The sequence below is a fragment of the Zingiber officinale genome, chromosome 7B (genome assembly GCF_018446385.1).
Source record: "Zingiber officinale cultivar Zhangliang chromosome 7B, Zo_v1.1, whole genome shotgun sequence".
Taxonomy (NCBI): domain Eukaryota; kingdom Viridiplantae; phylum Streptophyta; class Magnoliopsida; order Zingiberales; family Zingiberaceae; genus Zingiber; species Zingiber officinale.
This window is the reverse complement of record NC_055999.1, coordinates 36,252,126-36,279,558: the sequence shown is the minus strand read 5'-3', so window position 1 is coordinate 36,279,558 and position 27,433 is coordinate 36,252,126. Positions and strand designations below refer to the sequence as shown.

The following is a 27,433-nucleotide window of genomic DNA, read 5'->3' as shown; positions in this document are numbered from 1 at the left end:
CACATTAAATCATCATAACCACTTGCATGAAAATTTCTTAAGTAAAACCATAGCAATTTCCTTAACAAACAAGCTGAAAACAGTCAGAATAGTTTGCCAACAAGTTCTTGAAGCTATCAAAGAGTTCCAAATTAACACCTTGAAAGAAACATAGCCAACAATAAAATCCCTTGATCCAGTTTGTAGTAGAGCAACAATAAGGATCTAAATAAAGCTACTTCGATCTGTCGACCTCATTGACCTTCTAATTCAGCAACTCCATGGAAGATAAGGGGAGAATTACCTGTAAAAATCAAATGATAATGTATTGGAAACACTAGCTATAGAGCAACCATCAAATGAAAATATACAAGTAATATTGGTCCCGACTTTTCAACATAAAGTAGAATAATGCATGGCGAGTAAATGATAAAAACCCACATACTACAATATACGTCCATCTCGGATGCAAAATGTAGCATTGATAAAATCACGATAGATAAATTATTAAGAACCCTATATGCAGACAGTTTTAGGGGCCAACCAGCACATAGAGATGTAATAAGGTTTAATATATTACACATGTTGACTAACCCAACAACATGGCAATCAATGTCAAGACATCAAAAAGATGCTAAAACCAGGGAAGGGAATGCTCAAACGGCATATGCAAGTACCTCTCACCTAAGTACTCAAAAACTTACTTTGGCTGACAAAGCAAACCATCACAGTATAGCCAAACTTCAAGAAATCATATAATTATAAATAAAAATCTACTAGAAGTTAGTTGTGTTATTACAGTATTAAAATAAATTTCTCAAACAGAGGGCTATGCCATATAAGACAAGGCATCAAACAATTTACCTTCACAAAGGTTTCAGAACTAGGGACCGTATCTTATGGTGTGGTTTTTGCTAACTTGATCATTTTTCTCCTCATCAATCATCTCATGATCTACTTTGTGTCAAAATTTTCTTTTCTGCCTATTACTTTTCCTTCAAACAAAATCTGAAAACTTGCGCACCCTTTGTTATTTGATTTTTGTTATTCCCTTCTCCTCAATTATTCATGGTATATTTTCATTATTATTTTCTCTGCCTCTATTGTCCTTAGAAAGAAAATCTAAGAAATTTAATTGGCACTTAAATCGTTCATGCTTTATAAAACAGTAACAATAATCACTAGTGAGGTATGAATAAAGGCTTCAATACTCAAAAGGGTAGTCCGGTATATGAAGCTCCCGTTAATGCAAGGTCCTAGGAAGGGTCTATTATACAGTCTTACCCTTCTTTGCAAGAGGCTGTTTCAAGATTCAAACTCGTGACCTCCAAATCACACAGTAACAACTTTACCAAAGGCTCCCCTTCAAAGGCTTCGATACTCAGATTATGCAAGTTTCAATAATCACAGAATGCATGATACAATACTACCAGTTGGTATGTATATAATATTAACAGCCATGAAGATTAGGATGTTAGATTGATCGTAGTGGTTAGAGGGGGTGAATAACTAAAGTTGCAATCTCTTAAATCCTCGTTTAATTAGATGCCACGTACGTAGCGGATACATAAACAAACAATAAAATAATAAGCAGATTTAACATTTCTATTTAACGTAGTTGAAAACCTTAGTTCTCATTCCATAGCCTATGACTCGTCAGTGAGCCACTACTTGAATCCATCTAAATTTTATCCTTCTCAGATCCTTCCAGAAGCGAAGAAGCCTATTATAATTCTTTGCTTACAATAAGAACAAGAAGACCATCAATTTACAATTAAAACAATAAACAATAAGAAAAAAAAAGTATACGACTATGGAGCTTTACTCATGACTTAGGCTTCATCCCTGCAATTCAAGTTGCATTTCATTAGCCTCCACAAACTCCCTTTGCTTCCTTATAGTGTTCAAGTTCTGTCAACGACATGTTCTGGTTCAATTTAATTGATTGATCCTATATTCAGTTGACCATTGTTGTAATCTCGTAAGCTTCTGTCTAGCAACAGATTTATTAGCCGACTCCATCTGATTCCAATCAACTAATATGCCTCGCAACACATACTTCAGTGAGCTACTCATGTTCCCTGACCTACTTAATCACGTAAATCATCATGGCGCATGCCTTCATGTCATATCAATGGTCTTCTTCTAACTTCCTATCAAAATGTTTGTTGATTACCTGGCCAACTAATCTTGCTCCAATCTACTGCACAGTCAACTCAGCACTGAATAGAAACATTTTATTCACTAGCAAACCAATCTAAATCAACTACCCAATCGACTCACATACTAATCAATTAAATCCAATCATTAGTCGACTAAACCATTAACTATCAAACAATCTAAGGTTGAATGATTACCTAAGTCAAAGCACACCCAAAATCCAAGCATGCATAACTTATAGACGCTTTTCTCACTTAGACTTCCTAGCCAAGAGGTGACACCTGCAAGACTTCCTTGTCTTACCAAGAGGCCTAGCCTCCAGAACTTCCTCGTCTTACCTGCCAACCTTGAGCTAACTGGACTTCTATATGCCAAGATGTCACGTCTCTAGGGTTTTCTTTTCTAAGCATCTAATTAGTTTTGACATGTTGAGACTTCCACTTGTCAAGCATCCAACCAACCTTGACATGTTAAGACTTCACTCCAATAACACTAGTTGAACTTTCACTTTGCCACCTCTTGTTGGACTTCTCTAACCACTTGGGTGTGATTGTACTAATAGTCTCTCTAATAACTTGATTTCCCAAATTTCAATAACTTGAGTGAGCTCGACCACTTGAACCACAATTGCATCCACATAGGATATGATTCTTAGGTTTTATACATCAATCTTCAACTTATAAAATCAATACAATTAAAGCATAAATAATTTCCATTAATTACATTACCTTGTATGTATAACCTGATTTATAATCATGTATGTCCTAGTGAAACTTTGTATATAAATATGTCATCATACACCAAGAAAAAGGCAATACAATTTCTTCAATTTCCACTAAATTTACCATGGCATTAGAGCAAGGTTACTCTTCAACAATCATTCAGTTCCTGTTTGTTATGCACTCAAGCAACTTAGGTAAATTCAATATTCTTCGTCACTACTAGATACTTTGCCACCTAGATCAACATCAGCACTCGATACCCCTCTTCTTGCATCTCACCACGAGCAATGAATCCCTCCATCATGACTAAATCCATTGTTGGAAGGTTACTCCGATGCTACTAGAACCCAACATAAGTTGTTGGACTTGCCAAGATCACAATGTCGTTGTCACACCAATGTTGCATGTCGCGGCTTCTTGTTCCATTGCGCCCCCTATAGCATCACACTCATCCGTCTCTTGTCAAACTAACCACATCTGAACAATCTCCAATGTTGATCCTCCCTATTGCTCGTCACCATTAGTACTTGTCCCTATCGCCGACTACTCCTAGCCATCAACTGCGGCGCACTGCAAGGATTTTACTTGCAGTGGTTGCATCGAATGGTACTGCATCCTCAAAAAACATGTGCTCCAAGGAGACATCTTTACATTTCTCAGTAGCAATTGCAACATCCACTGAAACTGCTGCAACACCTCTTTTTGCTACTATTTTCCAAGAAATAATTAAACAAGCACTTCTCTTGTTAAGTCTTTTATTTCACATACTGCCAGCAGCATGAAAATGTTAGGTAATTGGCATCATGAATCTAGTGAATCAAATCAATGACATCTATTTCATCATGACACACTAATGCAACTCCATTTTGTTTTCTCCTCAAATTCAAGCAACAAACGGTAGTATTGTTAATGTCACTTCAATTGGAACAGTCAAGCACACACCAAACCTAGATGTTCTCTGTTTTTACCCACAACTTTCCATGAATTTTATTTCCATCAAACAACTTGCTGAATATGAACTAACAGCTGTTTTTGTACAGGATTGTCACACGTAGAAGCAAATTGAGATTGGACATAAGCTTGGATGCTTGTTCCTCCGAGCACGGGTATCCACGTAGTCACAGCTCTCGCCTCTAACAATTCTAGTTCCATAAATTGGCATCAACTTTTAGGTCTTATTTCTTTTTCAAAGTATTCTCATTTAGTTAACAAAAGTGTTTATGGAATTGTTTCACCAATAAAGGACTTCAATTATATTAATCATAAGATTGCTAAATGAACAACTTTCTTTTACTTCAAGCCACTCAGAAACTATAACTCGCCACCTGACAACAGACATCTTTAAGATTTTTAAGCACTTGCTTTGTTCTTTTCTATAAATGTGAATGAGATAAATTATATACTAAAAATGCAATTTGCTGTTTTCTTGGGTTATGGTACTCATCAGAAAGGATATCTATGATATTATCCTCAAGCTAACCAATCGTGCATATGTCAGCATATCATGTTCTGGGAGTAGATCACATTCTTCACTCTACCCACCACAAAGCAAGCACAATTGATACCACTACTTGATTGGTCCATTATTGAAGTTGTCAATGAGCTCATGATCCAAGAGGGACAATTTGGATCTACAAATGTCCTCCTTGAAGACAGCCCTGACTATACCACACCAAGAAGGTACCTCATTTAAGAAAACCACAGAAAACCTCCTACCTATTTTCATGTTTATTGTTGTCACTTGTTTACATTTTGCATATTTATGAGCCTAAAAGTTATCTAGAGGCTACAACTAGTCTGCAACAAACTATGGCAGATGAAGTTGAGTCTCTATAGAAAACTGTTACATGGGAGCTATACCTCTACTCTCAGACAAATCTACCATTAGAAGCAATTGAGTGTTCAAAATAAAAACCAAATCAGATGACTCTACTGAAAGATATAAGACCAACCAGTAGCAAAGGATTCTCTCATGAGTAAAGCATTGACTATGATGAAAAGTTCTCCCTTGTTGCACAAATGAAATCCATTCAGACCCTCTTTGCAGTTGCTTCGCCTCAGAAATGATCTTGTAAGACCAATTCCTTCATATTCTTCGCTTTATCAGGCAAACAATAAAAAAAAACTTTTAAAACAATCAGATCTCATCCTTCAACAATTCTCAAAGGTCGACTACAACGGCGATATTAATGATCACAAATCCGCCACAAAGTTTTGCATCATCTTGTGATCATCTATAATTTCTTGGTAAAGGAAAAAACGCTCCAGCACTAAGGAAGAGTATCTAACATAACTTGGCTCATAATTTTGCTGAAATTGTTTGGCTTTGCTTCCTAATAACTGGCATGGGGTGAACATTACTTCTCACCCATCTCTATGGTGATAACAAGAGTGCAATATAAATAATACACAATGATGTGTTTCACGAATGAACAAGTATTCAAGTTGATTTCCATTTTGTTGGCCATCATCATCAGCTCAAGACAATAACCCTATCATATGTACCATCTAAAGGCCAAGTGGCCAAACCTATTCACAAAGGCACAAAACAAGGGTGGTTGTTCATCTTCAATCCAAATTGAATATGCTTGAAGCATCTCTAATTTGAGGGGATGATAACAATTGTGAATAAGATACCTAGATTTCAGCCATCAACCTTGAGCTATTGGAATCACTACAAATCAACCATAAATTATTTTCATTAATTAGATTATTTTGTATAACCTGATTTGCAACCATGTCTATTCTGGTGAAACTTGTATGCAAATGTGTGGTCGTGGACCAAGAGAAACCAAGAGAAAGGTAATACAATTTCTTCAATTTCCACCAAAGTTAGCATATTGCAGTATAAAGCATGTCTCATAAAGCAAGCATAGAAGAAATATACTCACAGAATCAATCAAAGTTTCTGGTGCATAAGTCGAATTTAAGTCATTTTGTCATATCCAGAAAGATCATGTGGATCCACATCTTCATTTGGACTAGTGCATCTGTCACCATTGGTTAAGCAATCACTCAGTGTTCCAGTTTCCACCACTGGAAACTGGTTCAGAAAACAGGTTCCGCCACTAGAAACAGAACTTCTTGATTGCCTTTGATCAAACAACTCCCTCATATCTACCCTATCTGTTTCATTGCTGCAGGAGTTGGGAACAATATAAAATGATCCTGATGGATATCCTACATATTCAGGAATACTCCACCGACTGCTGACATAAGTATGAAATGGCACTTGCTCAGAGGAGAAACTTGAACCAGGAATGGATAAGCTTTTGTCCAAAGGGCCATTCAGGACATCTGTTATTATTGGTGTGACTCTAGGTGCATTATCTTGTTGAAATGAAAGTTGGCTATAATCTCTGATCGAACTGCATTCACCCGAGGCATGGGTGTTATGGTTCACAGTATCAAGAATGTTTTCTGCTACAATATTAGTTGATGGCTGGAAATGGGTGAATTGTTTGGATTGAAATGCACTGAAACTCTCATCAAGATTGTCACCAGCTAGCATTCTTGTAATTGGTTGAGTGTGGCCTATCATAGAGGAGTGGTTCATCATAGCAGGACAGTTCACTGTGTGCAAGTTAGCAGATGATGTTGCAAAGGAATTTGGAATCACAGGAGTAATGCTGTGTTGTAGAGTGGTAGGTGATGGAAGAGATGCAGCCATACAGTTCTCATCCAACATATCAATGACCTGCTGAACCTGAAGGACACTTGATGACCGAATTGGTGCTACTGAACTTTGAAGGTTAAGTGTTTCACAGGATTCTGACACCACAGCATTTAGCTCCTGTTGTGCCATTTCTGTCAAATTGTTTTCATACTGAGCATTCAAACATTGGAAATTGTTTGCATTGGAAGAGCCTGCGACTTCAAGATTGCAAGTGGGAAGGGAGGGAATAAGTGGAGATTCTCCTGTGGATTTCTCTAATGTTCCATGAATGGGGAAAACAGGATTAGACCCTTGTGCATCTTGCCGCTGGATATTTTGGTTAATTGCAGACATGTCTTGCAAGGCAGTCAGGGCTTCTGGAGTAATTTTCCTTAAGATTGATAGAGTTTGGTTATCAAGTGTTCTGAGTTGTGAGAAATCTGCATTCATGGAAGCACATAGTAGAAACTTTCCAAGTTCAGCGTTGTATTCAGCTATTCCATTCAATTTCTTCAGCTGTAACCTGAATTTCTGCATTTTTCATAAATAACAAATAAGACCCACCACCCATATCATCCCTGCATGGCGGAAAAAAGGCAAAAAATGGAGAAAAACATACAGATACTCATAGTCCCCAAGTGAATAACAACTACAAGAATTTGGCTGCCATGTCTGCAAAAAAATATCCTATATGCAACTATTTTCTAAGGGCATATTTTCAAACCAAAAGATGGCCACATCATCAGCGGGAAAACATTTAAGGAGTCCCATATTGCATGTTTAATGTCCTTGTGTGACCCGTGGCATGTTATGGAGAATGTTATCATGCTACTGAGCAGGTTTTGAAAAGTGCATGAAAGCCACATAGCAAGTGGGAAACCTCGTATGTGACCCAGCATTTGTCCACATGTGGATATTAGGCCTTGGTTTTTTCTTTTTTATGTTTTTGTTTTTTAAATAATTATAAAATAAAGTTAGTTACATACATGGTTGTCAAAGTTGGTAATGGAATGTTAGAATAGGTTGAATAGAACTGGTAAGAAATTGTCTTTTATTATTAATAAATATAACACCATTGATAATATTATATTGATATTGTCAATAATAATAAAGTAAATAAATCAGAATAATATCAATAGTATTCATTGGACATTAGATAATACTATTTTCATATCAATATCAGATTATAATGTCTACTTTATTGTTACTAATAAACAAGCTACAAGTGGTCCAGTTCGACCAGGTTGTTTTAATGTGTTTTGCTTTTAAGTTAGCTTTGATCTATATTTTTGACATGTTCGTCAAGTGCGCAGAGACTTGGAATAGTTTATGTAGGAACTCAATCAAGACTTGACATAATCAAATTAGTTGGTGGATGGCTCGACATAGCCAAGTTGACTAGTTGTTGGTTTGATACTCAAAGGCCTATTGCAGAGGTGGACTCAAAAGGTGAAAGGAGAAACATGACACATGGAGAAAGTTTGGAGCTTAGTGCAGCCGAGTTACTAAAGGCCTAAAGAAAGGGGTGAAGGATGACATATGAAAGAAGCTCAATGAGCTTGATGCATTCGAGGGATTGAGGGACTGATACAAGATGGACTTGAGGGTAACAAGTAGCATCAACAAGGTTAAAGACGTAAAGGCATGAAAGTTGTCTAATTTTAGGCTTTTTGCTTTTGTGAAGCATCATCGGGGATGATGTGTTTAGCAAGGTAGGGGTACACCTAGTGACTTGGTTGAAACCTTTGACTAAGGAGCAATAGATTCCGATCGTAGTTTATGACTTACCTAAATCCCAAATTTCATGTAGGATTACAAGAGTGCAAGTCAAGTGAAGTAGGATTGGCCACTCGATTTAGTCAACTAGATGTGGATCTCAGTGATCTAGAGGGTTCGTACGGCTTTGGATTCAATGATTTGAAAAGTTATGTTTGAGCAATAATATGGATGGAGGTTCAATTCTAGCGAGTGGGCACTTGCAAAGTAACTAAAGACATAGTCATTGGCTGCTCAATGTTCATCTGTACTCGAGAAGTCAACTAAAGCCTACTAAAGTTGACTGAAGGCAACAAAATACGTTTGCTGGAGCAGCATCTATATAAGCTGAGTTTATGAGGGATCAAGAGGTTGCATGAATGCATACCTATGCTCCTTTATCATTGTACTAGCGATGCTCAGATTTCTAAGGGCTTGACAAGGTTGAAGGTTTTAACTCAAGCTCTTTGGATTTTTCTTTTAGTCAACTTACATTTCATTCTTGTTTGAGTAAAGAATTGAATTGTAAATATCTCTAGTGTACTTATAAGAGATTTACAATATAGCTTGCCCAACATTGTAAGAGAGACATGATCAGTTTTGAAGGTCAAGACTTAATGCAAGCAAAGTCAAATCTGCTTACAAGTTATATTGGATATATGATTTACTCTAACTAATATTAATTATTTAAATTCAACTTAAATTTAATATTAATTTCAATTGTGTTAGATTAATATTGATTATTATTAACATTGATCAATTGTATTATTATTATTATTATATGAAACATGTATGTTAACATATATCTATATATGAATTAATAAATAATATGTAATTAGATAGATAACTATTACTATATAATAAATTATTATTTATATTTTAGATATAAGTTTTTATTGACAAGTTAACAATTAATACTTAGGATTGTTAACATTTATATCACTATAAATTAAATTGTTAATCTTTTTTAGTACTAATAAATATTTTTGCTGATAATTTACTAATATACATCCTACGATTACTAAACTACAAATATCTAAAACATGCTTCACAAGATAATGAATCTGAGGTTGATTTTTTTTCAAAGCAGTGAAAGTGTCTTCTAAATTTGCTACATAACTTTCCTTTGTCCTATCCTTACTACCATGTCATCAACCCTATATTTCCATTTTCTTTCGAATTTTGTTCCTAAAAGATCTTATTCATCATTCTATGCTATGCTTCACTTGCATGGATTATACAATCCAAATAACATAACTTGATAACAATATTCCTCCATTGGTGATGTAGAGTGTGTGTTTCATCTTCATTTGTCATTTTAATCTGATTTTGACCGGAAGAGGTAATCATAACCAACAGTAGCTAACTGCTAGAAGTTGAATCAACCAATTGGTCTATCTGAGGCATAAGAAAACAATCTTTTGGGCATGCATTATTCAAGTCCATGAAATCCAAACATATGCTCCATTTCCATTGACTTTCTTAACCATGACCACATTTAAGAGCCACTGGGGGGGTGATGGGTTTCTTAGTGGGAGAAAACATTTCACTGGAAATTAAAAAGTTATTGCAAACAAAAAGGAAGCAAAGAAAGTCTTACTGAAATGAAGTGATAGATTAGGAGAGAAGCCCCATCGAGTAACAGGAGAAGAAAAGGAGAACTGGCCTCGCTGGTGGCTGGCATAAAGCAAAAGGAGAGGAGATAGGGGCAGAGAAAATGAGAGAGAGAGGCAAAAGATGGACCTTTTTTAAATGAATAAAGAAGACATAAGATTGAGATGAGTTAGGGGTGAAGTTGTTGGATAATTTAGTTCCTATATTGTAGTTAGACTAGTAACTCCGCCCATAACGAACCAGTCATAGCCTATCCTAAGCCTGGATAAAGGAGGGTTACGTTAGGTTGCCGACAAATGTTTAATGAATGGATCCATTAAACTATTGTGCTAATGCTAGGTTGTTCCCCTGAAGGAACGCGTTGCATGGTCTGTAACATCGCTACATCTCCAAAACTCGAGGGTGAGAGATAGGTTTCTTAGTGGGAGAAAACATTTCATTGGAAATTAAAGAGTTATGCAAACAAAAATGAAGCAAAGAAAGTCTTAGTGAAATGAAGAGATAGATTAGGAGAGAAGCCCCATCAAGTAACAGGAGAAGAAAAGAAGGAGAACTGGCCTCGCTGGTGACTGGCATAAAACAAAAGGAGAGGAGTTAGGGGCAGAGAAAATGAGAGAAAGAGGTAATAGATGGAGCTTACTGAAATGAATAGAGAAGATATAAGATTGATATGAGTTAGGGGTGAAGTTGCTGGATAATTTAGTTCCTATATTGTAGTTAGACTAGTAACTCTGCCTATAACGAACCAATCATAACCTATCCCAAGTCCGGATAAAAGAGGAAGATTGTGTTTGGTTGCCAGCAAATGTTTAATGAATGGATCCATTAAACTATTATACTAATATTAGGTTGTTCCCCTGAAGGAACTCGTTGAAGGGTCTGACTATAACGTCATAACAAGAACCGCTACATCTCTAAAACTCGGGTGTAGTGCTAAATATACAGGTGTTCGTGTTGCAGGATCCGACTGTAACATATCGACAAGAACCGCTATATCTCCATAAGAACTTAGATGTAGTGTTAAATACGTAAAAGTTCTCATGTCATAAGTTGGATAAGAACAAATATGATAGAAAACTAAGAGTCTAAGATTTGGAACATGGAACGTAGAAACCTTCATTGGTAAATCAATGGAGGTAGTAGATACGATGATTAGGAGAAGAATTAGTATTTTGTGGGTACAAGAGACAAAATAGGTAAGCGAGAAAACAAAGATGATAGAGAACTTGGGTTTTAAGTTATGGTATATAGGAAAGAGTAAAGCAAGAAATGGAGTGAGTATTGTTGTAGATAATTCGTTAAAGGATGAAGTCATAAGAGTAGTTAGAAAAGAGAATCGAATTATAGTCCTTAAGATAATAGTAGCGAAAGAAACTATTAACATAATTAGCGTATATGCACCGCAAGTAGGATTAAATGAAGCTACCAAATCAATGTTTTAGGATGACTTAGATGAAGTATTACAAAGCATTCTACCAAATGAAATGATTTTAATAAGAGGTGATCTAAATAGGTATGTTGAAGTAAAAAACAAGGAATATGAGAGGGTATATGGGAGTTATGGGTTTGGAACGAGAAATAAAGAAGGAAAAACTATATTAGATTTTGCGATAGCATATGACCTTATATTAGCTAATACATTTTTTAAGAAAAGAGAATAACACTTAGTCATGTTTAAAAGTGGAAATAATAAATCGTAAATTGACTTTCTTATGGTTAGGGAGAAAAATAGAAAGGTTTGTAAAGATTACAAGGTCATCCTTGGAGAAAGCTTAACTACCAATATAGGTTAGTAGTATTGAATATACGTCTAAAGCAAAATATCAATAGAAAGAAAATACATACGACTCCTAGAATTAAATGGTGAAAGTTAAAGGATGGGAAGCAAAATATATTTAAAGATAAAGTAGGAATACAAGTATTAGGTGAAATATATAGTGAATCTAATATGACATAGGAGAAGATGATATCAAAGTTGAAAATAGTAGCTAAGCGGGTACTCGATGAGTCAAAGGGACATGCACCACTAAATAAAGAATCTTGGTGGTGGAATGAGAAAGTGCAAGAGAAGGTTTAGGAAAAACGAACGCTTATAAGGAATTATATATTTGTAAGAATGAGGAAAATTTAAAAAATATACAATAGCCGGGAAAAAGGCTAAGAAAGTAGTGAATGAAGCAAAGTGAAACTTTTGAACGATTATATCAAAAATTAGATACAAAAGAAAGGAAAAGAGACATCATAGAATAGCTAAAGTGAGAGAAAGGAAGACAAGAGATCTTATTGAAATAAAAAGTATTAAAGATGAATATAATAGGGTACTAGTAAACGATAGAGAAATAAAAGAGCGGTGGAAGAAGTATTTTTATCAACTTTTTAATGAAGGTTCAGGTGACCAACTTAACTTAGATAATTTAAGTAGGTCAAATGAATATAGAAATTTATATTTTTATTGTAGAATTCAAACTTCAGAAGTAGAACAAGCTTTAAATAAGATACACAATGGAAAAACTATTAGACTAGATGATATTCCGATAGAGGTATGAAAGTGTCTAGAGAAGCAAGGCATTGAATGACTTCCAAAATTATTTAACATGATATTGAAAATAAAAAAAAAATGTCTGATCATACTCTAGTTCTCTTATATAAGAATAAGGAAGACGTACAAAATTGTGCAAACTATAGGAATATTAAACTAATAAGTCATACCATGAAACTTTGAGAAAAAATAATAGAACAAAGATAAGGAAGGAGACTACGGTGACCAAAAATCAATTTGGGTTCATGTATGAAAGGTCAACAATAGAAGTTATACATCTTCTTAGACAATTAATTGAAAAATATCCAAAGCAAAAATAAGATCTACATATGGTATTCATTGACTTAGAAAAAACTTATGATATAGACTCAAAAGAAATTATATGAAGAATTCTAAAAAGGAGAGGTGTTAGCATAACATATATTGAACTAATTAAAAATATGTACAAGGATATAACGACCAAAGTAAAGACTTCAAGTGGAGTAACTGAAACATTTCCAATAAAGATAGGGTTACATCATGGATCAACTCTAAGTCTCTATCTATTTACACTAATTATAAACGAGCTCACTACACACATTCAAGACACAGTATCGTGATGCATGTTGTTCTTAGATGATATTGTTTTGGTAGATGAAACACGTGAAGGAGTAAATGCTAAACTAAAATCTTGGCAGGAAACACTACAAGGAAAAGGTTTTAGACTTCGTAAAATAAATACAGAATATATAGAATTTAAGTTTAGCAATATAAGACGTAATAAGACAATTGTTAAGATAGGAGATGATGAATTGCCCAAACCAAGAGATTTAAATATTTAGGATCATTTTTACAAAATAATGGAGATATTGAGAGAGATGTCTTACATAGAATACAAGCAAAATGGTTGAAATGGAGGAGAGCGTCGGATGTTTTATATGACCATAAGTACCTTTAAAATTTAAAGGAAAGTTTTACAAAACCGCAGTTAGACCTACTATGTTATATGGAGGTGAATGTTAGACTATGACCGGAGCACATGAGCAGAAAATGAGAGTTGCAAAAATGAGGATTTAAGGTGGATGTGTGGGCATACGAGGATAGACAGAGAAAGCCAGAGTTGCATCTATTGAGGGAAACCTCCGAAAGACACGTTTAAGATGGTATGGGCGAGACGACCAATAAATGTTCCAGTTAGACGATATGAAATTATGACAAACACACATATCAAATGAGGAAGAAGAAGACCAAAACAAATTTGATTAGCAATAATAAAACAAGATAAAATTTATTTAAGTATAGATGATAATATAGTAAGAGATAAAACTCAATGGCATAAAAGGATCCATATATCCAACTCTACCTAATGGGATAAGGTTTGGTTATCGTTGTACTGTAGTTAGACTAGTCATGTGTTGTTTGACATTTGCCAATAATTTTAAGCAAGGTTTAAAATTTCAAGATATGTCAAAGTTTCGATTTATAACCTTAACAATACAATTTTGGTACCGTATCATGTTGTGTTGATATAATTTTGGTATTTGATTCATTCTTGCTGGGTCTAAATTTTATTTTCGTTGCATATTGTTTTGGTTTAGAATTTATTTTTTTATTATAATCTATCACTCATAATATTATAATTGTTATTCACTCCCCCCCCCCCCCACCCCCCCCCATTTTAATTTAATTTAATTTAGATTTAGATTTATTTAATCAATTTAAAATTAAATTAAATTTATATATAATAATTTAATTCATAGTAGTATATTTATAAGGTTAGAAATTATATTATATTTATTTTTTATTTTTTTCAAACAATATGCTTCTTCCATCTTAAAGAGTTTTATTTTTTTTCAATTTACCATATGGATAAATAGACTAAAAAATTAACCATCCTATAAAAGGGATTTTTTTCATTTCATGGATAGAGGGAAAAAAATTAACCATTGTTAAAGAGGTATAGAGGTTTTTTCCTCTTTATTTATCCTCATGGACTGATGAAGAAGAAAAAAAATTAATAAAGGGAAAAGATTAATAGGTACCAAAAAAAATAATGAAAGGAAATTAGCAGTTAAAATAAAAAATAAAAATATAAAGTAAATAAATTTATAAATTTTATAAAATATAACGAAAGCAGTTGCAACCTCGTGGATGATGTTGCAAGGCCGTAGCGTCATCCGTGACACCATGTAGGTGACATCTGCAGGCGGAATGAACATGCCAACCATTATGGCACGATATTTAAATCCATAATTTTGTGTTGGTTAAACTCATTATATTGTCGGTCTTTCCACTTCTAATTTCTTATTGTAGACTATTAGACAATGCTAACCATAATTGAAGACAAGTACAAAGCGAAATAAAGCTATTTTGAGAATTTGTATTAATTGTGTGAATTGTATTTTGGCCTCATGAGTAGATCTTATATAAATAGGAAAATTCTGATTTTACCTAAAGAGTTTATTCCTTATTCTTTAAGATTTCGGCAAGATAGTTGGTTAAATTCCTTGTTACAATGTTACATATCAAGGACCATCTATGTTTGATTCAAGCAATTCTAAATTGCTAGTAGGGACTCAAACAAATACATATAGGTCTTAAGACATCCCAAAGATGGTCTAGGAGTCTTGAAGATCAATCAATTTGATGTTCAAGCTGTGTAATTGACCAATAGTTTTTTGAGTTGGTTGACCATAGAAAAAACAGAACTCAAACTTCAAGTCTGTACCAATTTTTGTTGATTAATTAGAGTGAAGGTAACTAAAATTGACACTAGATTTAATTTTGCTTGCTTGTAGCTTGCAGGTGAATAGTGTCTTAGTAGATGATTAAAATGAACTTTGTATTTGTTATAGAGCTATCAATTTAAGTTGAACCCATCAGGTTGAGTCCATCAGGTTGACCTGTCCTGCCAAACAATTTAAATAGATTGAGTTGAGATTTTATCAACCCATTTTAAGGCGATTCCATGCGGGTCAACCCATGGTGGACTTGGATCGGCCCGTAGCTTGAGGAAAAAAAATCTTATAAATTTAAAACTAAAGTGGAAAACTCAATAGACTCATGGACTTGACCCGCCTGATCCACAATCTAAACTTAAACATTTCATCATTTTCTATATATTTTTTAATTTTTTAATGAGCTCGTGGGTTGGCCCACCTAATTCGCAATCCGCCTTGGGTTTGATTGGAGATTTCCCAACTCGTCAAGATGGCTGACCGACCCGCCCCACCACGGGTTGGCCCATTTGATAGCACTAATTTGTTGTAATCAACTAGTGGCATACTAGTAGACTAAACCTAACCTTTTGCAAAAATTCAATATCTGAAGGTTAGTTTACTAAATCTTAAATAGTCAACTGAAATTGCCATCTTCTAGGCAAGTGACTAGTGGTAGACTAGTCAACTAATACCTAAAAAAATTATCAGTAGAAGATCAAATTTCTAATGAAGATATTTTTCATATTTATTTTGGAGATTCCTTCATCATCAAAGAGCACCTATTTTATTTAAAAATCATTAATGTCCGAAAAGCTCTAGAGATCCAAAAAAAAGGGCCGAAACATTGCTTTTAGATCACAAAATTGTTTATTACCAAATCTAGCCTCATTTTCATGTTAATCCTTATTCTTTAGGGTGAAGGGTGAGACATGATTAAAAGTCTCATTGTTTTGTAATTTTCATATTCATTTGTTGGCATTTTTCATACTTGCTCTTGTTGAGCAGATCTAATTGATCTAAATCAGTGACGTGGCATGACAATTTATACTCAAACTATTAGCCCATATTCTATTGTCTCTTAAAAAAGAATAATTTAAAAGATTTGGTGTGATGCACCATACTGTGGTCATGGTTATAGCTATAAGAGAGGGATTTTCAAACCTTGTTATATTTCACATCAGCATTATAATCTTAATTGTTTTATTTTCGTCGTGCATATATATCCTTTTATCACTATTTTTGACACAAGTGTGTACTTACTACTAACGATTGATTTGAATTTTAAATTTGCAAGAAAACTAAACAGACTATTTATTCACCCCCTTTGTCATATTTTTCCTATAGAAGCTTCTCAATTGATATGAGATAAGGAAATAAAATAAGAGGAAAGGAAGGAGAAATAGTTATAACTAGTGCTATATGAGAAATGTGTGAATCCTTTGCTGTAGGATAAATACAAAAATTGGATAAATAGTGTGTTTCAATTGGCATAGTCGATAAGTGTTTGAAACAGCAACATTAGCATATTGATTCATGTAAATTATGTTTGACACTATGCTCAATAATTTAGCTATGTTAGATTTTTTATAATAATTTTGGTAATATGATGAATTAGATGGGTTGTCTATGAGTTGCTTAATTTTATAACTTCTTATGTAAGTATATCATGTTTGTGATAAGTCATCCTTTTGTATAATAAGAGTATTAATTAAATTAGTAATATATTAATTAAACTTTATATTATTAAATTAAAAATTTTAGATAGTCAATTTGTTATTTAGTTTGCTTTTATTTAATAGGTTTAATTAAACTTTAGGTTAATTACTAATTAACTAATTTATGAAATCCAACTCTTTAACTTAAACATTTTCCAAATCTATCTATTGGCGCTGATTATCCCACGCATCATTACACATCTTCTTCCTACCACCCATTACTTAGATCAGATCCTCTAATACCTCCTATCCTCCATCCTCACACACTAGAGTAGTCCACCACCTCCAACTCTTCATTGTCACCAACATCTACAATTATTGTTTGGTACTCCTTGCAATTTTATTTTGCAAGACTTGATTCCACACTAAATCATTCAACTCATCTGATCTTTTTTGTTGTCTCATCTTCTTGTTGTTTTTTATGATCAATATCTTCCAATCTGGTGTGTAGGAAATCAAACAGATACTGTTAGCCATGGTGGATTCATATCCAATTCGGTCGATCTGAATTAGAATCAGCTGTTTTGAAACTATGATTGTTATTATCATGTGTGGTCCTGCCTTAGGTAATTTTGGATTAGTAATTATATTTTTCAATTTTACTCTTTCTATTAATATGTCATCAAATGTTGCTCATATTTGATTCAAATATGTGTGTTTTGAGTTCATATATCATATATGTAGATAGGTAGACAGACTTAGGACATTGTGGACATAGCAGATTTAGGAAGTGGCATAGCATTTATAATTTAATAGGAAATAAAGTTTTAGGCCTTCTGGATAAATATTTGTGGATTGCAATTAGGCTTGCATGGCCTAAAGGCATGATTTATTAAAACCAACAGTGGACGATGTGAGGTGTAGGAAGTAATATGCTCAGACTCCACCAATTACTCTTTGTTGCAGCTTTGTGAAAGTTCATGTATAATCCATTGGTCCACAATTCTTGATTGAAGTTTTGTAGTTTAGCAGTTGAATGTCAGATTGGATTGTGGTATTCATGAATTAATGATATGATTTCAAGCTAATAACCTGCAAGTGGTAGCCTGAATTAATTTATTTGAAGTGTTTATTCTTAAGCCTACCATGGCCGGTCCCAAGTCCGGATGAGAAAGGGTGAGGGTTGCGTTAGGTTCCAGCCAATGTTAAATTTAGATAAATATTCAATGAATGGATCATCAAACATTCAATGTTTATTATCTTAATGTTCATAATATTCATCTTGCATGCCTATTCAATTTTCATTTCTAACTCTCTTCTCATGCCAAAGGCAATTATAAGAGAGTAGATAGAGTTTTCACTAAATAAATAGGTGCTAAGAACCAAGGTTTAAAATCTCGACCCATGTCGAGGTTTCAATCTCAGACCGGAACGATACGATTTCGGTACCATATCATGCCACGTCGATACAATTTCGGTATTTTTTTAAAAAAAAATAAATATAAATGTATATTAATTTTATTAAAATTAGATTATTAAATATGTTCTATATTTTGAGATGTTAAATTTATATTTTAATAGTTTCTCATAAAATAATACTTATTAATTTTTTTAAAAAAATAAGTAATTCTTAAAATTCAAAACCAAGTCTAAAATTATATAAAATCATTTGAAAGGTTAAAAATAATTATAAAATTATTTTAAAATTTTAAAAAAATTTTAATGTATTTGTAAATTCTTAATTTTTAAAAATTTATTTGAAATGTTTAAGAATTATATTTTAAAAAATTATATTATTTTAAATTTATATTTAATTTTAAAATTTTTAAATTATTTTAAAATTTTTAAATTATTTTAAAATTTTTAAATTATTTTAAAAATTTTAAATTATTTTTAAAAAATTAAATTATTTTATAAAATATTTATTAATTTTTTAAATTATTTAAAATTTTGAAATAATTTTTAATATTTTATAACTATTATTAATAATTATTTACTTATAAAAATATATATTTAAAAATAAAAAATTAACTAAATAAAAATAAATAAATTTTAGAAATATATAAAACTTTATTAGAATTTTAAACAAATTTTTATATATTTTAATGGGATAATAAAATTTTAGAGGTTAGTTTTGGACTATTTAAGTTAGGAGTTGATTAAACCTAAGTTTTATAAAACCTAAGTTCTCCGCCATTGTTATTCCTCGTGTCATTAGCCGTATCCCGCCACCATAGTCCACACGAGCAACTGATGTTGGCGGTGCTTTCCTTCTCCCCACTACTCTCCACCATGTTCGCGCGTCCATCCATAGAAGCACAACTTCTGTCATGGCGTCGTCAACGACCCGGGATGCCGCGAGGTCGTAGCGCCTTTCGCGACCTACGCAAAGGGACACCATGGGGCCGATGTGCCCTACACGACCTCATAACACCCTTTCAATTGTTGTGCCAGTGCCGATCCCACACCGAAACAGTAAATACCGCCCGTTTCGGATGCATGACACGACATTTCAAATCATGCTAAGAACCTATAGATTATCAGAGAGTGGTAAGGACGGTTCAAAGGATACATTATTGTATCACGGCATATTAATGGATCATGTTTAAGCAATCTAGGCATATAGGTCACAACAAAACTAAAAATAATATGGCATGGCCCAGCTCCAAGTGTAGCATGAAGTTCGACCATCTCATGTTGTGTCCATCACAAGTTGGTCCACTAGATTGAGAAATTAATAAAATAATAACAAGAGATTAAACATAATAATAATGATAAATATGCAATAAAAAAAGGATTAATAATTTTTTAAAAGATTTTTAAGTGCAATTTAGTAAGATTTAAATTTTTATAAAATTACTTTAGGGGTAGAAGGGATATAACATATAAAGTTCTATATGAAAAATTTAGAAAAAATAGATCATGGGCATGCTAGGAGCACATGCTCCACTTGGCCACATGGGCTTATGGCTTGCTCAACGTGTTCACATTCGAGTCATGCCAAACACAGATTGTGGGTCAAGCACACACCACCCAACACGACCTCAGACAAGTAGCTGAGCCCAGCATGCTATAGCTTGCTTATGTTCATGCAAGGTTAGGTCATGGGTGACCTAGTCCATTTAACACTCTCAAATTACATATTTTGATGATTTCTTATAGATTTTATTATTGTATTACAGTTCTTTTCATTTTATTTATTATTTGTTTCATATAGGCATTAGGCACCTAACTCTTTCAACTTCAGTTCATAAATTTGCTACCTTATTTGCAGTTTGATTATTATTTGAGAACGTTCCATATGGTTTCCATTTGTATGCAATTCTTTACTATGGTTTCTATAGATAGCCTGTGTGTTGCCTAGCATGCTGCATCATCAAAGATTTGTTCCTACTTAATTGATACCAAAAGAATCATACAGGGCCATGATGGGCGCCATGTCAAGCCTATGAACATGGAGGCTCACTTGGCCATGACAAAACAATAAGCTATCTCCATAAACTTGAATATTGATATAAATAGATGATGCACAAGGCTAAAAGCATCCAATATAAGTGAATATTGAACTCAAAATCAAACCTGCAAGTGACTTGCAACCATTGCTCTAGTTAGACCAGGAACATTAATCACATCTAGGATTCTCTTGGGCACAGCCCCTGAAAAAAAATTATAGTGAGATTTTTTTCAATTCATATAAGCATATATTCTAGTATTAGACACCATTAATAGTGCAATCAAACAAATGTAACTAACTTTAAATTAAAACTTAAGAGACGCGACAAGTGGTGAAAAGGCCATACTGTCTATGCCAATCAGATTAACAGCATTTACAAACTTCTTATGAAGTTCCAATGACCAAGCTAATCGTTGTTTCTTTGATGGAGGCTCCATATTATCAGGTTCACTATCTTCTTTATCTTGATTTTTCTTTTCTTTGCTTCTCATGAACGTATTGGTCAAAGTGTTCATTGTAGAAGCATTTCCAGTACCACCAGTGGAGCACCTATTGCCCTCATAATTATGAACCTTTAGAAAACCATAACACTCTGATACTTCGTTTATGGGCCACTTTCTTTTGATAACAAACTGCCAAATGGTTTGCATCTCTTCCAAGCGTAAAGGTTTACATAAAAATCCACAGGCTCCATGGTTTAATCCTTTGATCACATACTCAAATCTTGAATCAGCAGACATCACTGTGATATTTACATAAAGGAGAAAGACAGATATCTTCAAAATAATGAAGAACAATAAATATCTTCTAGATATGCATTTTACTAAAAGAAAATTACTTACTGATAATAGGTAGATGCATATTAAAACCAGCTAATTCAAACAACTTGAATCCATCCATGTCAGTCATACAGAAATCAGTCATTATCAGATCAAATCCATGGTTTTCCTGCAGAAGAAATATTGCTTCTGCAGCTTGAGAGCAAGTTGTAACTGCAAGAAAAATCCAAACAAAATAAAAAAGATGAGAAAAAAATCATCATTATCAAACAGTGTTAGGCTCAACAGATTAGTACTGTAATCTTGAATTAGATACCCGCAATAGAACTAATAAGTGGTGTCAGTTCTTGAGAGAGGCCAAGAAGGATTAGTAACCGACAAAGGGTAGCAAAAGTTTTTCTTACCGATCCAGTGGTGAACAAAGAGTCATTTATAGTGAGGAAGACTATCAGAGTAGTATTTCATATTTTCCAACACTTTATATTTTATTTTCCTAATTTTAGCACTTCAGTAGATATCTTATTCACATTACCAGTGCATTGATCATCATAGAAATCATTATAAGCTCTAAATTTTGCTACATTTAGTTAACCTCAACTTTAACTACTTTATACCAAGTTCTTATTTCTACACTAGGTCAAACATTGAACAGGTACTGGTATTTTATTGTAGTTCATCATACCACATCTCTTTTTCATCACATCTCAATTCTCTCTGACTCTCCAGGAAATGACTTTTTCTTATTCTTAATCTTGCTTATAATTGAAGGCTAAAAAAATCATTATCATCAAACTCTTACTCTTTATTCCAAACTTCTTCCTTGACTTTTTCCCATCAATTGAAAATGAGCTTTCACTTTCCGCCAATCCCGTAATATCAAAAACAAAGTAACGATAGTTTTCTTTCTGCCTTCCTCTACTCCATCAAGTACCAATACAAATATATTCCCCTCCCTATAATTCCCTCATTGCAAGGAGAAAAAACAGTTTCTTTTTTCCCTTCATTCTTTTTAACAAAAAAATAAAAAAAATAAAAAAAAATAAACTAATGCCCGATTTTCCCCATCAGCTCCTAAAAAAAATTCTCTTGTCCCCCCTCCATATTGCCAACAACCAAAAAAAGAAAAAAGTTAATCATTGTATTCCCTCAAAAACAATCCCAATCCAAGACTTGGTCTTCCACCCATAACAAAAAAATAATAATAATTGAATTCCCTTTAAATCCATTCAGCAATACTATCCTAAGTATGAAATATACCTTGGCCAAGGTAACTTGTATTTTTACACTACCTCCAACCTCTTATGTATAATGTATGACAAAAAAAATCACATCAAAGAGAAGGCTCTTGCACATCAACACACCATCTCACGAAATCCAGTGTCATCTCCATTATGATTAAGTTTTCCCACAGCAGTAGAGACACCAGTCATCTATCTAAGAACCATCAGTTTCCAAAATTCATGCTTAAGGGCAAGCACACTTTAAAAAAAAAAAGGGTAATGTTAAATGCTTATTTGCTACATTATAGGTTCCACATGGGAAAATAGTAATATTACTCTTTAATTATATTGCTACATTATAGGCTCCACGTGAGAAAATAGTAATATTGCACTTTAATTATATAGTTATATTATTGTAATTAACTTTACTAGGAAGTCGATTCACCATGGACCAAGTTACTAGAAATTTTTATTTATTATGAGTTTTATTTATTAGCTATTGTTGTTACAGCTAATTGCTCTGAGATAATTTTATTTGTTTATTTTATCCTTTCAAGGAGCATCACAAAGCCATCTTGGCATTTTTGTCTATGTTATATAATTTTTTGTATGTTGTTTCTAGTAACTCAACTCCTTGATCCATGAAGTATAGAAGGTCATACCATGATTTTATAAGTTTTCAACCCAACAATCACACAATACTCAACAAACTCATTTCCATTTCAACCACCCAGTCTTATCCTAATAATGTTATCAATATTTTTTTTTTATTGAATAATAGATCCTTCATATCTTCATTATTAGTTCTCAGATTTTCCAATGCGCTAAATTCTAAAACTATTATTTATTTGTCCACCCTGCTCTCCAACCATTTTTCTTCCTATAGGAAATTTTGAGTATTACCTTAGTGAGAATCTATCCACCTTAGTGAGAATTTATCCAAGTCTATGGTATTACTGAAGAACCATAAAAAAACAATTATGAAGAATTGGGATTTTAATATGGGAATAGTTAATTGTCAAGTATATTGGCACTTATATTTGTCTTTTCCATTTATTCACCCTAGTTTCTTATTCTACACTCCCACACTAGAAACCCTTTTGACCAACTTCGTGGAATATATTATATTTCCACTGATATTAGTTTTAAGTGTGGATTGACTCTTTCCTAGTTGGTGGAAGCTACGTGGCTGCCCTTTTATTAGCTTTAACCTTTTAGAAAAATATCAAAAAAATGTGCAAGACCATTCTCAATATTTTTCCAGACAGCAACTTCTTACCAGAGGACAACCAAGTGGCAGATCAAATAATCTCCAATCCAAATAAATTACTAATGGTCAGTCTCTGTAGTAACAGAGCTTCAAATAACATCAAACAACTAATTAAACATGTATACAACCTAACCAATATATCTATTTTAAGAAAGATGTAATTCTAGCTACACCAAATTAGTTGGTTGTGGACTTAATAAGATAACCTTCAAACTATCCTTACATGCACTCAGTCAAACTATCCTTGGAAACAAGATAGCCTATGTAACCTAAAAAAAACCTTTGGAATAGTTTGGCTTATCATCTAAGCTGTCATTTCAAGTAAAACAGTATCAAAAGAATACCCTATTTTCTAATAACCATTACTATAGAAATCCAATACTACAAGATAATGGCAATAGGCCATCCAAGGTTGCTTGAAGGTCCTATAACTATGGCATTTTCTGGTCATGAATATATTATACTCATGTGATCAAATAATCATATGATATCATTCCAGTCTTCTCTTAATAGAATATTTACATAGGTTCCAAAAGAGTTGTCATTCAGTATATATAGAGGTTAAACAATCACAACTTTAAAATCTTCTTTTAAAGGTAATCAGGCAGCTCGTATTTCCCGGTTGCAGAAAAAAGAACAAAGGGGAAGTAAACAAGGATCTAAAAGGTAGTTCAACAAAAAACTATGCATTAAACAAGTATGGTAAAGAGATACTAACATCATACCTGATCAATTGAGCTCCATATAAAAGAAGAAAAAAAATGACAACATAATTTATCATGACGTAGTTTCATCAATATATGTTAAAACCTACTCTTTGTGATTCTGAGAAGTCTTTACTCACCTAATCAAAGTTTAAAATGTCGAGCCGAGACCAAGTTTAATTATTTAATTAAATTATTAATGAAAACATAATTAATTTCAATTATTAAGTACTATTTTTAATTAACTTTTTATGTAATTAATTTATTTAAAAATTATAAATTACTTATAGTATAATTATTTGCTGATAATTATAATTGAATATTTTACTTGTAATTATAATTTACTAACAGTTACAAGTTACCGGTAATTATTTAAAATTGCACTATTAATTACCTTTTACACCAGTAAATTTACTAACCCTAGTTACTATTTAGCATATTGTACCTACATATTTACTAGTAGTCACTATTTAGCATACCGTACCTATATATTTACTACGAATAATTTATTACATTGTTATATAATTTAAAACACATAAATTAACCTAACCCAAATTTATTCGTGATAAATTATATCATGTTATTTGCTTAACCTAAGCATATTACCGTGAGACAAACATCGAAACTCATCCATTGCCAATTATATATATATATATATATATAGAGAGAGAGAGAGAGAGATGTGTGTGTATAAATAACATACATCAATGTATATAATAATATTTGATATATATGTGTTATATTCGTGATTAATTCCATAAGAAATCTTGAAATCGCCTTCGCTGCCCTGCCTTTGTCAAATCAGCCTCAAAGAGTTTGCAAAATCACTCTCGACTGTCTCCTTTGCCGATGTGAACTTTGGTGGGATGACTAGCCACTCCCTTCACTACCACTAGAACTGAGGTATCAAGGTTCTTCTCCTCTCCTTATTACCTTGAGTAGCTTTCGTGCTCATGGAAGACTCAACTGAGTTTTTTATTTTTTTGGCATCGGGTTGTTCTACTATAAGTTGGTAATGAAACAAAATGTTTCACTTGTGTTCACAGGGATGCAAGAAACATTGGGCCATTACTTAATATCTATATTCAAAATTGAAACAAAAGAATCAAATATTTGAAAACTTCAGAACAAGAAATTAGAAGAAAACCATCACCTCTAAATAAGATCTTTCTTTTCTTTTGACGAACACCTGCATGCAAGAATCTAGAGTGTATGTTTCTAAAACTAAGTTTAATATGCAAGAGAGAAAACGAAAGAATTGTGTATGTATATTACCAATTGCACAGTGCATGAATCAAAATCATATCTCCGGTAAATATGGAAAAATTTAAGACTAACCAAATAAGTTGCCATTATACCTTATGAAAAAAAAGACTGGATCCAAATCTAACAAGATTTTTTTGTTACTGTAATATGAAAAATATCACATACATTACAAGAAAATGAATGAAAGCTCAATTTTGGTCATAACTAGAAGGCAAAACCACAACAAATTAAGGTAAGTTGTTCCATATCTTCAAATATGCATGCACATAAAAAATAGGAAGATGAATTGTTCCATATCTTCAAATATGCATGCACATAAAAAATAGAGAGATGAGCTCACCATCATATCCACAACAAAGAAGCAAGTTCTTTGCTAGTGACAAGGAGGCGTTGTCATCATCCACCACAAGAACCTTGAGCCCCATAGGGAAATTATCTGGAAGTTTAAAATCCTCACAGATATTCAAGGTTGCATGGAAATTATTCTCTGAGCAACTTTGCATATTCACCATCAAAATTGACCAAAAAAGTTGATGTGCGTAACGTAAATGAAATCTACAAATGCTATGAACTGCCCTCTTACTGTGATGCCGATATGCCCAAATAAGACTGTCGGAAGGCAAATACAAGTCTTTTTTAGGGGAAGTCAAGTGCCATTTATAGCTATAGAGAGTACAGGGAATGGAAATTAAGAGAATTTGTGGGGCAGTAGAAGCCCAATAGAATGGTGCCTAGTGGTTCTTACTAATAAGCAGGTATATTAGGAAGGTTTCTATGGATCACTGTATCATCCAAGAGATATGAGACAACTTCCATAAAAAAAATTGCAAAAGTCTATATAGTTTGTTATCCTTCTACCACTCGACATGCACCTGCAGTTCTTTAAAATTTGGAAAATAATTAATCAAACATCTAAATTTTAGATTGTCATGAGTCTTAACTATAAAGTTTAAATCATGTTGTGCTATTGGCTTTCACTCACATACAAAATAGGTTGCATGTATATAAAGATGATATATGATTTGATAAATCATACTGGTTGGCCTTTGTTATTCCCTTGCTTTTAGATTGTAGGTTGTATTGATCACTTCACTAAATTTCTCGAGGATGCTTATGCAAGTTAGCAGGTCTAGACCTATACTATCGTTTGAAGTAAGAAAAAGTATTATTATTTTAAAAACATCTTTGACTTATTTTACCTTTTCTAATATTCTTTCTGAAACTTACATCTGGTGTATCATGCATAAAAATTCTAATTTTATCCTGAGAAAAAGAAATCTCCTGATGCTGAAGGTCAACAGCAAACATGTTTCAGAATAGGGCTAGATGAAAACCATTGACTTTATCCACTTATCATCAGATACCCAGTGGTAACGTGTTGAGCAAAGACCACACGGAAGTCTCGCTGACACCATGATTAATAGCTAAGTTTGTATGGTTAATGCATGATTTATTGTCCTATTATGGATCAAGCTCGCATGCTACTTTCGACAGGTAAATCTAATACGACAGACTCATTATCCGGATGAAAGGCGTTATGGTTTTTTTAATATCCCTTACTCAAAGTTACAGAACAAACAAAACTCAGAACTCCTGCCAAGCTAAGGTATACCTAAGATCAAGCGTTTGGGCCAATCAACGACGCCTGAAAAGGGATGACAAGACTCCGAATAGAAACCAGAGGGGATTCTTCCATGCTGGTATTCTCAAGCTGATGTCTAAATTTGAGGTACGAACCGACCTCGAGACGGCATAGGGGACGCCAGCACACAGCTGCGTTCGGCATACTTGTTCCTGCGTTCCTGGAACAGTTTCTCGAGCCGAACGGAAGGAAATGCAGGCACAAGCTGCTCTCCCATCAACCTCTCGCCCCGCTCGCTCGCGGTTTCTCGCGCTGCTCTCTCGCATGGCCAGGGGGACGAGGCAGTCTCCAGGAACTCGAAGGTCGCTTTCTTTTATCAG

The 27,433-nt window shown here is 33.5% G+C and overlaps 1 protein-coding gene across 2 annotated transcripts; it reads right to left on the bottom strand.

Moving 5' to 3' along the window:
* LOC122005667 (two-component response regulator ORR21-like) lies at positions 1-27,433 on the bottom strand. Of its 2 annotated transcripts, XM_042560785.1 has the most exons (7): positions 27,084-27,433; positions 25,812-25,907; positions 21,075-21,224; positions 20,579-20,974; positions 20,358-20,434; positions 5,753-7,047; positions 1-283 (listed from the first exon to the last, which is right to left on the bottom strand). In XM_042560785.1, the coding sequence occupies exons 2-6, from the start codon at positions 25,894-25,896 to the stop codon at positions 5,788-5,790; spliced, it is 1,968 nt and encodes a 655-aa protein (XP_042416719.1). In that variant the 5' UTR covers positions 25,897-25,907; positions 27,084-27,433; the 3' UTR covers positions 1-283; positions 5,753-5,787. The 2 variants fall into 2 exon arrangements, with proteins under 2 accessions (XP_042416719.1, XP_042416718.1); XM_042560784.1 differs by having other exon boundaries at positions 25,812-27,433.

Bases quoted from the DNA above. Each gene is read 5' to 3' on its own strand.
- LOC122005667 (XM_042560784.1), bottom strand. From the start codon at position 25,983: ATGGTGAATATGCAAAGTTGCTCAGAGAATAATTTCCATGCAACCTTG. The intron at 20,975-21,074 runs GTAAGTAATTTT...TAAATATCACAG, and splicing joins TATGCATCTACCTATTATCA to TGATGTCTGCTGATTCAAGA. The intron at 7,048-20,357 runs GTTTGATTTTGA...TGAAAAATGCAG, and splicing joins TGGTTGCAAGTCACTTGCAG to AAATTCAGGTTACAGCTGAA.